The sequence below is a fragment of the Nansenia antarctica genome, assembly GCF_963989245.1.
Source record: "Nansenia antarctica genome assembly, chromosome: 10".
Classification (NCBI taxonomy): Eukaryota; Metazoa; Chordata; class Actinopteri; order Argentiniformes; family Microstomatidae; genus Nansenia; species Nansenia antarctica.
In genome coordinates, this window is record NC_137680.1 from 8444490 (window position 1) to 8456989 (window position 12500).

General features: G+C 45.4%; 2 protein-coding genes across 2 annotated transcripts in view; one reads left to right on the forward strand and one right to left on the reverse strand.

Annotated features, from left to right (window-relative positions):
• The window catches only part of invs (inversin), a gene marked incomplete at its 5' end in the record, with an annotated part of 24493 nt that extends 21643 nt beyond the window's left edge, over positions 1-2850 (reverse strand). The window contains 2 exons of the mRNA XM_080540933.1: positions 1658-1770; positions 2795-2850. Coding sequence (XP_080397059.1) covers positions 1658-1770; positions 2795-2850 — 169 coding nt within the window. The remainder of the gene's footprint in view (positions 1-1657; positions 1771-2794) is intronic.
• Positions 2851-3083: 233 nt separating this feature from the next.
• Positions 3084-12500, forward strand: part of erp44 (endoplasmic reticulum protein 44) — a 9765-nt gene continuing 348 nt past the window's right edge. Inside the window, exons 1-11 of the mRNA XM_080541314.1 lie at positions 3084-3205; positions 5847-5919; positions 6155-6194; positions 6519-6634; positions 7722-7906; positions 8058-8173; positions 8307-8481; positions 8613-8724; positions 8849-8990; positions 10971-11073; positions 11155-12500. The exon at positions 11155-12500 is cut by the window's right edge and continues 348 nt beyond it. Of these exons, the coding sequence (XP_080397440.1) occupies positions 3149-3205; positions 5847-5919; positions 6155-6194; positions 6519-6634; positions 7722-7906; positions 8058-8173; positions 8307-8481; positions 8613-8724; positions 8849-8990; positions 10971-11073; positions 11155-11262 (1227 nt within the window). The 5' untranslated portion in view covers positions 3084-3148 and the 3' untranslated portion in view covers positions 11263-12500. The remainder of the gene's footprint in view (positions 3206-5846; positions 5920-6154; positions 6195-6518; positions 6635-7721; positions 7907-8057; positions 8174-8306; positions 8482-8612; positions 8725-8848; positions 8991-10970; positions 11074-11154) is intronic.

The following is a 12500-nucleotide window of genomic DNA, read 5'->3' on the forward strand; positions in this document are numbered from 1 at the left end:
TTGCCTCATTAGAGTGTGATATCATACCATAACATTCCACTCAGTCGATAGGGTTCTGCCCCTGTCACTAATCTAACACTGTGTGTGTGTGTGTGTGTGTGTGTGTGTGTGTGTGTGTGTGTGTGTGTGTGTGTGTGTGTGTGCGTGTGCGTGCGTGTGTGTGTGTGGAGAGCTCTGAGCTGGTCGATGCTGCTATGACTGGCAGTCTGTCATGCTGTATTGGAGATTAATCAGAGCCATCGACAGCATAACACCCTGGCTGCATCTCTAATCACAATATTTCCCATGTAGAGCATGGGACTACATTTGACAAGAGCCAGTAGCGCATTGCATAGGGAATAGGGTGTCATTTGAGATTTGCGCCCCATAACAACCTCCGATTATATCACTAATGAGACAGCCCCAGGAGAGAGAGAGAGAGGAGAGAAAGAGAAAAAGAAAGAGAGCGATAGAGAGAGAGAGAGAGAGAGAGAGAGAGAGAGAGAGAGAGAGAGAGAGAGCGAGAGAGAGAGAGAGCGATAGAGAGAGAGAGCGATAGAGAGAGAGAGAGAGAGAGAGAGAGAAAGACATCAGCTCTGGGACTTAACCCTCTCCTTCCCTCAAACACCCTCTTCTCCCCTCGACACCCTCCTCCTACATCTCAGAGTCTAATTGGCCTAAAACTGTGATCTAATTAAATGTCCAATTAGAGTGCAGAGAACCATGTGCCCGGCGGCAAAATCTGAGCACAGGGACATTATCAGCTGTAAAAACAAACAAGAAATCAATGAGAGAAAAGTGAGTAAATAAGATAGAGGGATGCAGAGAAAACGAGAGAGAAGAGAAAGAAAGAGATATTGGCGTAGGATGGTTTTTTTAGACTGAAGAGAGTGGCCTTCACGTGTGAGTGCAACCCTGCCTGAGCTCACTGGTAGATATCGGGACGGTCTACTGTTAGCACCGGTAGTTGGTTAACCTTTAGTAAGCGGTGAAAGTAATAACGCTCCAGAAATCATATCGCATATTGCTCTGGAATAAACTGTTTGATAATATAAACCTGTGTGTAATTCATGAGAAACAAACTGGTTACCATTCATAAGCTAACCTTCAATGACAATGTTTTAATATATTGAAATTGGGCCATACCCATAGGGAGCAGGTCTAAGATAATGCTTTCTTTGGCTGCACATTAGAATGAAGAAGATAAGCTGGTAACATCAAAGCTACGACCATATGACTGCTCCGTAAACAGCAACATGACACAACTGGCCTCCGCTCAGTTTTAATTATTACAGATTACAAAACACACACACACACACACACACACACACACCCACACACACACACACACACACACACACACAAATAAGTCTTTCGATGTCTCCATCTGTGAGTTGCTGACACACTGGGAACCCCCTATGGATGGCTTTAGCTCATCAAATATTAATGCTGGGATTCAATTCAACATTCAATCTACTTAATGATAACATACACACACAGAGACACAGACACTTATACACATGCACGCACGCACACACACAGACCATATCAGTGTATTATGACAGGTATGGGATATACCAAATGGTCCAGAGGTAAAACAAAAGAAACATAGTGTGTGTTTATGTGTGTGTTAGACTCTTACCATGGCTGTGCTAGTATGAGTGTGTTGGATTCTTACCATGGCTGTGCAAAGTGCAAGGGGGAGGACTCAGCAGATGTTCCCCCAGCTCAGTGCATTCTCGGTGGGCCTGGCTGTGACTCCAGGTCCCCTGCCTGCCCTGATCCTGGCTCCTACAGGGGGAAAGAGAGAGGATCACTCACACACTGAGACGTGCCCACCTGCTCACACACGCTGCCAATGTCTCTCTCTCTCTCACACGCACGCGCGCACACACACACACACACACACACACACACACACAGCTACACCTGCTACACTCTCGTTCACCCAGGCTTTTCACCTGATTACACAGGCTTTATAGACTTGGACAGATGGAAGAATAGATAAAAAGAGAGGGAAATGGAGAGGAGACATGCAGGAGGCGCAGAAAACAGAGTGAGAGAGGGAGGGAGGAGCAGAGAGAGAAAGAGATAGAGCAAGTCAGACAAACAGACAGACACAGTGGTGGAGGGGAGAGAGAGAGAGAGAGAGAGAGAGAGACAGGCATAGGGAGCTAGAGACAGACAAGAGAGGACTGCACTCCCAACAGCAGTCTGCTCAGACCACTGTTCTGGATATAGATCAGTAATAATTAATAATAATTAATTATTATTATAATAAGATCAGTGGCTCAGACACATCACTCTTGCCTCCCTAATATGTCTTTGCGCCTGCAACTTGTATGAGTGGCAGCAAAGACAGAAAGTGTCTTCCTTCGTAGACAGTTTTATTGTTCACAGTTAATATCTGGTCATGCTCGAAGGCAACTTGCAAAACTAAAACAGCTGGATTATGATATCAATGAATAAGTAGCCTAACGTTATCTGTGACGTTTGGGGGGGGGGAGACTCAATACAATAAGATGAATCTCTGGAAGGAGGAATATCATATCAGTCAGTCTGACTACACTACTAGCTATAATGTCCAGCTAATACATAAATACCCAAAGTTAAGAAAGAGTTTGATAGCTAGCAAAGTAGCATGAGCAAGCTAACAATGATGCAAACTCACCTTTTCTCCAGAAGAAAAATCACTGATTTTAGTGTGTGTGAACTGTCTATTTAGCTTTAGCAGGTGTTAGCATCAAATGATGTGTTTTAAATAGGTTTGTGGTGCTCTTATTTCCACTGTCTTTTCCGTATTCCCCTTTTCTACCAAATCTGGGGGGTGGAAAGTTCTGTTCTGAGGACGTTCCGTCGGACCACAAACATCTGGGTCACAAAACACACAAAACTACAATTCCCATCTTCAACTGACTCTCAGCGGAAGACATATTTGTAGTTTCTGCTGTCGTACGGAGAGATGAATAAAAGCTCTCTGTACACTACAATTCCCATCACACTCAGCGACACACACGGAAGTATCAGTCATGTTACCGTGGTCACCGTGTGGGTTCTGGGCCTTACAGCTCCCCGTCCGTTTCCTGCTGCCAGAAAAGTGGTGTCGAGATACGAGACCAGGAAACCGAACAACATTTATAACCTCTTCTGATAACTCCACTACTATACAATGAAACTACCACCGATATTACCCTCTATGGAGACCTGCCTCTTCACGTTAATGCTGGTAAGGGAGCTGCGTTTTGGGGGGCTGTAATGTAACTCCCTCGCCTTTGTAAGAGGCTGGTTCCCCCTGTGACTGTGTGGCAACTGGCTAACGTGTGGCTAACGTTAGCTAGCTGTGTGTGTGTGAGTGGGAGATCAGAAGGCAATACAGAAATGTATTTTTAAATGAATAACATGTATTTTTTTGGTACTGTCCAGTGCTTAGCTAGGCAGGGGGAGATCAACCCAAAAGCATTGCGTCGTTAGCCGGTTAAATCACTCTACTAGCTTAGCCTAGCTATCCATAAATCAACCCAGGCAGTATTACCATTGATGGTTTCTTGATTTTGGTAGCAAAGTTAGCCTGACATTGAGTCCTTGGATGTTGGATGGCCACACTAACTAACTAACACTAATCGGTGAATGTTGTTGGTTATTGATCATGCGTAGCTAGCAAACGTCAATGATGGAATGGCTCTCTGTCTCTGAGTACATTTAGTATTATCATATCAAGACATATTCATAAGGCCACTTTTGCTTGGTTTGATATTGCAAATGCAAGCAGCTAAAGAAAGAAAGTGATCAGTTCATTAGCTGTTCATATTAGAACTGTCAAGTCAGAATCAGAGAATGTAACGTGATTTACTGCCTAAGGTGTTAATGAATGACTTAATTACTATCTAATCAAACTTCTTATTCTCGATTTAGCTTTCTAGCATGGCTAACTAGCCGGGTGGGCAACGCAATGCTATCTTGTAGACTAGCTTAAGTAGCTAGCAAGCAAAAACAGCCCACGCTTCCCCTTAGCTTAACTAACAGACTGTTTAACTGTTTTAATTGACCGTTTTTAATTGTGTTTTGTACATTTCGTGCTTTGACGTTATTCCTGACTTCCAGCAAAAGTTGTATTTATTTTCAGATGATGCATCCTTTGGGCATCTGAATGATTAGCTTATAGCCGGTTGGTGAATTCCTCTGTTGTGGCTCATTTCTATTGGCTGACAACCCGGAACTTACCACAGCGCTTACTGACTGTGGCTGCAACTTGTGATGTTAGAATTATAAGGTTCTATCTCCATTTTTGGCAAAATTGAGTTTTTTACATAAGCTGATCCATTAGGTGTTTATTAATGCCTGTGTGGTGTTATTTTTAAAATGTTGAAATATTTGAGTTAGTAATTCATAAAATACAAAGGTTCCATCTCACAAAACATAATGGAATGTAAAGACTTTGACGCTCAATATCTCTGAACTACCCTAAACGGAGATAGAACCTTATAATTCTAAGCTCACGAACTGAGAGAGTTCTGGGCCCTGTGTCCAGGAACAAGCTCTGTCACAGCCTCTCCAACCTCAACAGTTTCTGCACATCTGAGAGAATTTGGCCAAACAAGCTTTGTGACAAAAAAGTCCACATAGTCTATCAGAGGGCAAGTTGGAGCTACCACTGACTGTCTTGCTTTAGGGCCTATCTATCCAATCCTTTCAGATCTTACACAAGTGTCAAAGGACTAGGGAGTTGAGAGGAGAGAGTGCTCTTACACTTCATTCACCATCAGGACAGGACACGTGGATTTGTTTATCGATGCGATTCGTGTTCTTCATGTTAAGCTGACTTGCGGAACCACATCATCCCTCTCGAGTACTACAGTAGTAGCTACCTACATTGTTAGCCAAGGCTTGAAGTGTAATGAAAAAGGTGCCTGGTCAGCTACTCATTATAAACTAGGCTATACTGTACTGACACACACACAAAATATTTTATCTTCATTTATTTGATGTGTGTTATCCTGATAGACTAGTCTAGTCTACCACCTAGAGCACACAGAGCTGTCTGTTTGTATGCCTGCTACATTCTAGGGGGAGGGGAAATACCGGTACATACACACACACACCCTGCTGAGTAGTCAAATTACTGGCCTGTCATCAGATAGCCCAAGCCTTCTCTCTCTAACTGTCCTTGGTGACAGGGTGCTTCTGAGAGTGTCACTGTTGGAAAGGTGTTCACTAACAATGCAGGTGTGAAATGATAGGATAGGATAGGATGGAAGCCCTCTCAGGTTTGTGTGTTGTAGAAGCAGTGTAGATGTAGTGTGCTGTCATATTGCTCCTAGCTGTTTATGGAGGAAGTGTGTATTCATTTGGTCCTTTGTGCAGCCTACTAGGTGTAGGCCATAGGATTTCCTGAAATGCACTTCAAATGCATCGGGATCAGCGTCATTACTATGGCAGACTGAGGACCTGCAGTGAACACCACCTCTCGCCTATGAACTTTGACCCTTAGACTTTCATCTTGATCCAGCTGCTCCATCATCATCTGTGGAGTTCACTTCCAGGAGATGGGGAGAGAAAAGGAGGAAGTGATGGGTTTACGATTAGCCTAGGCTTTCCAGTTCCTTCAAATCTGCAATATCCATCACTCCCTCCCTTACTGCCCCAGTCATGAAGGTCCTCTTCCTCTAGGAGTGTGACCATAGCCCTGTGACCTACCGGTTGTAGTTGTGTTATAATAATAATAATAATAACCGTATAGCACTTTTCCTGCAGACGTTGCAGCTCAAAGTGCTTTAATCGTTATATAATCATCATTTAATTATTGAGTTATTTAAAGGCAATATTAAAAAGATGGGTTATCAGTCACTCTTTCCCCTGTCTCTCTGTAGGTGACGGGTCTCTCCTCTCCAGCACAGGCGGAGATCACCAGTCTGGATACAGCAAACATCGATGACATCCTCAGTAAGAGACACATAAGCAAACACCTGCATAAGCAAACTCGGCAACTTCCCATTTCCCCCATCTCGCCATTCTCAGTAATAATCGAAAATTAACAATTAACCACATTTGCTTATGTAGTCCACATATTAAAGTATATATTGCCCTTACATTTTGTATTGAAAAACATACAGAGTAGTATGTATGTATGTATGCGTGTGTGTGTGTGTGAGTTCATAATGCATGTGTTTCCTTGCAGATAATGCTGGTGTGGCGTTGGTGAATTTTTACGCAGATTGGTAAGTATGTTACTGCTCTCACACTAAGCACCTGTCAGCATGTACAGTGTTATTTAACCATGTGTGTCTGTGTGTGTGTGGGCGTTCTCGTGAACGTCTTTTCTGTCAACATCAACTGTTTGGCTTGTGTGTGTTTAACTTGTGTACCGGGTGTTTTTGTGCGTGTTGCCCCTGTCGGTTAACCAAGCTTTATTAGCGTGACAGGAGGAACGCAATGTTCCTAAAGCAATTACTGTTGGACAGGCATTCCAAAGGGGAATGCTGAGAAATCTAATTTGTACGCAAATGACACGTCTCCAACCCCCCTCCCCCCTCCCCCTTTAGGTGTAGGTTCAGTCAGATGCTTCATCCTATTTTTGAGGAATCATCTAATGTGGTGAGGGAGGAGTTTCCCGAGGCCACTCAGGTGGTGTTTGCGCGCGTCGACTGTGACCAGCATTGTGAGTCCTGTACATACACCATACACCATACACCATACACCATACACCATACACCATACATCATACCACAGACACTCACACTGTACATACACCATACATCATACCACAGACACTCACACACTCACACACTCACACACTCACACACTCACACACTCACACACTCACACACACTCACACACTCACACACACTCACTCACACCCACTCACACACACACACACACTCACACACTCACACACACTCGCACACTCGCACACACACACACACTCACACACTCACACACTCACACACACACACACACACACACTCACACACTCACACACACACACACACACACACACACACTCACCCACACACACACACACACACTCACACACTCACACACACTCACACACTCACACACTCGCGCACACACACACACACACACACACTCACACACAGACACACACACTCACAGACACTCACACAGACACACAGACACACAGACACACAGACACACAAACACACACACACACACACACTCACACACACTATAGATATCCACCCCCCACGTAATACAGCCCCAACTCCCTAACAGATACGCAGGCAGCAGCCAGGCCCAGCCTTTGAGATAAAGCAAATTAAATAGAATTATTGATGACCTGCAAACTGTTTGAAGGCTAATGACAAAACTGCTGCTGCCTGTGAAGATGGGAGGCTTAGAGACACCCTGCAGAGAGACTGACACCTGCCACACACACACACACACACACACACACACACATACATACACATACACACACAAACAAACAGAGCACTGAAAATATTTACTCTCTGCAGGGGGCAGCTTTCATCTGGGAGATCAGAGCTGACTGACGGCAGTGTCTTTAGACTCCCTCTATCTGTCCCTTTCTGCCTTTCTCTCTACCCGTCTCTCTGCACATCAACCTCTGTCTTATTTGACCTCTCTTTCTCTCTCTCTCTCTCTCTCTCTCTCTCTCTCTCTCTCTCTCTCTCTCTCTCTCTCTCTCTCTCTCTCTCTCTCTCTCTCTCCCTCTCTCTCTCTCTCTCCCTCTCACCCTGTGTGTGTCTCTTTCTATCTCTCTCTAGCGGACATAGCCCAGCGGTACAGGATCAGTAAGTATCCCACACTGAAGATGTTCCGTAACGGAATGATGATGAAGAGGGAGTACAGAGGTCAGAGGTCAGTCACGGCCATCGCTGAGTTCATTCGCCAGCAGAAGGTCGACCCCATTAAAGAAATACACTCCCTGGAGGAGATCAACACCGTGGATGTGAGTACCACACACACACACACACACACACACACACACACACACACACACACACATCTACACTAAAACAAACACCAACGGTTTGTCTGGGATGAATCGCTGCTGACAGGTCTCTCCCCCCGCCCCCCGCCCCCCCTTTCTCGCTCAACAGAGGAGCAAGCGTACCATCATTGGTTACTTTGACCTGAAGGACTCTGAGAACTACCACTCGTTTGAGAAGGTGGCCAACATCCTCCGAGACGACTGTGTGTTCCTGTCTGCATTCGGGTGAGACCCCCCACCCCAGATACCCAGTGACATTGACCCATGTCTGCACTTGACTTGGGTTGGATGAAATAGGTCCCAGCATTCGAATAATCTTTGTATATGTTCCCTCTCTCTACCCCCCCCCCCCCCTCAGCGAGGTGTCCCAGGCAGAGAGGTTCAGTGGTGATAATGTGATCTATAAGCCGATCGGGGAGACTGTTCCTGACATGGTCTACCTGGGCTCCCTCACCAACTTTGACCTGACATACGCCTGGGCTCAGGACAAGTGTGTGCCCCTGGTCCGAGAGATCACCTTTGAGAACGGAGAGGTGGGTTCTCCTCCCATTTCCTGCTTCTCTTTCTCCTCTTCTCTGTCACCGTTCTGTCACTCCCTTAGTCACCGACACACACGACCCGGCACACTAACTCTGTGTGTGTGTGTGTGCGTCTGTTTTTCCAGGAGCTGACTGAAGAGGGGATCCCGTTCCTGATCCTGTTCCACTTGAAGGAGGACTCCGAAAGTCTGGAGAAGTTCCAGCACGAGGTGGCACGCCAGCTCATCAGCGAGAAAGGTAAGTTTGTGTTAGAAGAGAGGAACCTATACAGTGGGAAATGATCCAGTGTTGTTCTTCACTGTGTGTGTGTGTGTGGCACTGTCACCTTTCGGCTCACCTGCTCCTCTCTCCCAATTTTCAGGGTCTATCAACTTCCTCCACGCAGACTGTGATAAGTTCCGTCACCCTCTGCTGCACATCCAGAAAACCCCAGCTGACTGCCCGGTCATCGCTATAGACTCGTTCAGACACATGTATGTCTTCCCAGAGTACAGAGACATCCTGTAAGTACCCCACTATTACTCCATTTTTACTGTTCTCTGTTTTCATTGTGTACAAGTGTGTTCTGGGGTTTTGGGGACTTGGACTTGAATGACACACAATGCAATATATTCTTCATCTTCAGTTTGGCGAGTGAGTGTGTCTGTGACTGTGACTGTGTCTGTGACTGTGTCTGTGTCTGTGTCTGTGTCTGTGTCTGTGTGTCTGTGTCTGTGTCTGTGTCTGTGTGTGGCTGATTTTGAGAAGGCTCGTAGTTTATTTATATCCTCATACCAAATTCTACAATCCTTCATTAAAGTAAATTCCATGCACACACACACCACACTACAGAATATCACAGAAATGTCACACCTCTCAAGCCTCTAATATTAATGTCCAAGGACACCAGAGCTAATGTGACATGATTTGACACATGCAATTAGTGCTAAACTAATCTAGTCTAATCTTATCTTATTTATTCCACCCCCCCCCCCCCCCCCACTCTCCTCCAATCAGTGTTTGATCAGACAGACAGACAGAGAGAGCCCTGAGGACTGACCACCCTCCCCTAACCTAATTGTATCTCACCACTGTGTCTCCTCCACTCTACATGTGGTACAGATCTCATGATGTCATTAGTGGCATGTATGTTGGTTTGAGTTGATGGTGTGTGTGTGTGTGTGTGTGTGTGTGTGTGTGTGTGTGTGTGTATCTAACATACAGAGACAGTGTCACCGCTGTAATATGCACTTAATGACCTTAAAGTGCAAAAAGTCCAAAATGACAGTTTTATTATTTACAGTGCAAAATAATCCCTATTAAAGTGTCATTAACCACATTTCAGAAGATGTCATTATTACAAATTGGTATAAATAAATGTTGTTTCATTGGCACATTCAGGATGATCAACCTCTTTCTACGGGCTTTAAATGTTTCATGTGGCTTAAATGTCCGTGCTGTGATCTGTTTTTACCCCATCTACCTGTGGGTATGGATTCAGGTTGTGTAACTGCCGCAAAACAGTATTTCTTCTTCTTTGCTCACAGGAATCTTGATCTTGCCTCTTATTGACTAATTGAAACCCCAATCACTATGGAATGGAATGGAATGGACTTTATTTGTCATTGCTACAGTACAGGTACCAAACAACGAAATTTAGGAGGGGTGGCTCCCCTGGTGTTAGGAAAGGAAAAAGAAAACACATTTTAGAAAAAGCATAGATGCATAAAATCACAAGAAGGTAAGGAGCTGGTTTACATCAATAAAGGCTATGTACACAATCCACTGTACTATACTGCACAGATAGTCAACTAGGGTTGTCATATTGCACAAAGAGTATTTTTTCACATTATTTTAAAGTGTCACAGTTTGCAGGCTTGAAAATGTACATGTTTGTGCCTCAGCACTAGCTGCCATACAATCCGTCTGGACTGTCCTGGGCCCAGAACTTAGGCCTTTTCTGTGTTCAGGGCCTTGACGGCCCTGTGGTAGAAGCAGTCCTTCAGTCTGTTTGTCTTAGCGGCCGGGGTCCTGTACCTCCTGTTCGAGGGCAGCTTGACAAAGTGTACGTGCCCAGGGTGGGTCGGGTCCTTGGAGATCTTGGAGGCCCTCCTGAGACAGCGTGTGTTGTACAGCTCCTCCAGAGAGGGGAGGGGGGCGCCGGTGATCTTCTGTGCTGTTATCCCTCTGAACTCACTCTGCGGCCGTTAAGCTGAGCGCGAGTGCAGATCTGGGTCACGGCACCACTGATACAGGGGTCACACTGACGCAAAAACTGTATTGCTGCTTAATTTGCTCTACAACTCACAAGTCTCGATCTTGTGTCCTCTGCTAGCTACGCAATTGAAAAGCTACCAGTTTGTTGGCGGGGTGGGGAGTGGGGGGGGGCGGGTTAGGACTTGAGGAGTATGATTATCAATTCAACTCACTTACAATTGCAGCCACTTACACCCATTGTCTCTCTCTCTCTCTCTCTCTCTCTCTGTCTCTCTCTGTCTTTGTAGGATCCCAGGGAAGCTGAGACAGTTTGTTCTGGACCTCCACTCAGGGAAGTTGCACAGAGAGTTCCACCACGGACCCGACCCTACAGACAGCACACCTGGACAGGTGAGACATCAGAATACTGTGTGTGTGTGTAACATAATGTGAGTAACATTATGTGTGTAACATTGTGTGTGTTATCACCAGGAGGAGATCCGTGAGGTGGCCAGTAACCCTCCAGAGAGTTCATTCCAGAAGCTTGCCCCCAGTGAGACTCGTTACACCATTCTCAGCAGGGACCGCGACGAGCTGTGACCTAACGACTCGACCGTGACCCTATGACCCCCATTCCACACCCTGGGGTCAGGGAGGAGTTAGGGTTGGGACAGGCCAGCGGGACGGAACAGCAACACCCAACACCCCCCCCCCCCCCCAACACCCTTAATGGAGAGAAAGAAGAGAGGAGGAGGAGGAGGAGGAGGAGGAAGAGAGAAAGAAATGAGGAGGAGAGAGCAAGAGAGAAGGGGAGTCCATTACACAGCCGTGTTGGAATAACCTATATTTTCATAACTCTTATGTGTACAATTTTTATTTTGGATAAAAAGGAGGGAAAAAAGAAGAAGAAAATTGCGTGTGGGGGGGAGGGGGGGCCTTAGGACAACAAAAAGAAGAAGAAGAAGTTAAGCGTTTTTACTTTTATTTTTTGGGCTTGTAAATATGTTTGTGCTAAGTGGGTGTGTCTTTCATCCTGGTCTAAATTAAAATGCAGTTTTCTTTGATTTTTTTTTTCTTTTTCATCACCCTGTTTTTTGTTTTTGTTTTGGTAGAAAAAGCAAGAGGAGTGCGCTCCCTCGCTCCGGTCTTTAAGTCTCAGTTTTTACGGTTCTAATCTGTGGGTCGTCCAGTAACAGTGTGTGTGGTGGGGGGGGGATGTCTGCCGGTCCCCCCGGCGACATCTCAACGGTCTCTAACAGCTTCCTCTCCTTGTCTCCTTTCTTTTAAAGCAAATTGATACTTTAGGCATCCACCCTATTGTGACATCGTGACCACCCTATTGTGACATGTCACCTATCTTATTGTGACATGTCACCTATCCTGTCACTTCAAATCAAGTCTAGAAGACGTAGAGGAGACCAGGAGTAGAGGCCCCCCTATAGACTACTGAAATGTTCAACAAATTTACCATACTTACATAGAAGCAATTGTGTCATTGATTCCATTACTCTCCTTTTAGTAGCCTTCAGTAGAAACCAAAATGATCGGAAATGTTTCGAAACGAGGCGGTACTACCTGAACCTGTCCTTATAAGAAGATGCGTCATTTTTGGTTTTGTTTGAAAAAAAATGTTTTCCTCCTGCTTGTGGCTGAGTAATGAAGGTAGACACTAAATACAACGGAGTACAATGGGGGAGGAAACAAACCTGAATTTGTCCAATAACAACACACAGAGTATTGTTTGTTCTGTGATAATAGTTCTGCCACGTTAGGTCTACTGAACGTGACCCTGGTCTGGCTCGGCTGAGAGGTGGCAGATGCTGCACCCCTGGAGGTCA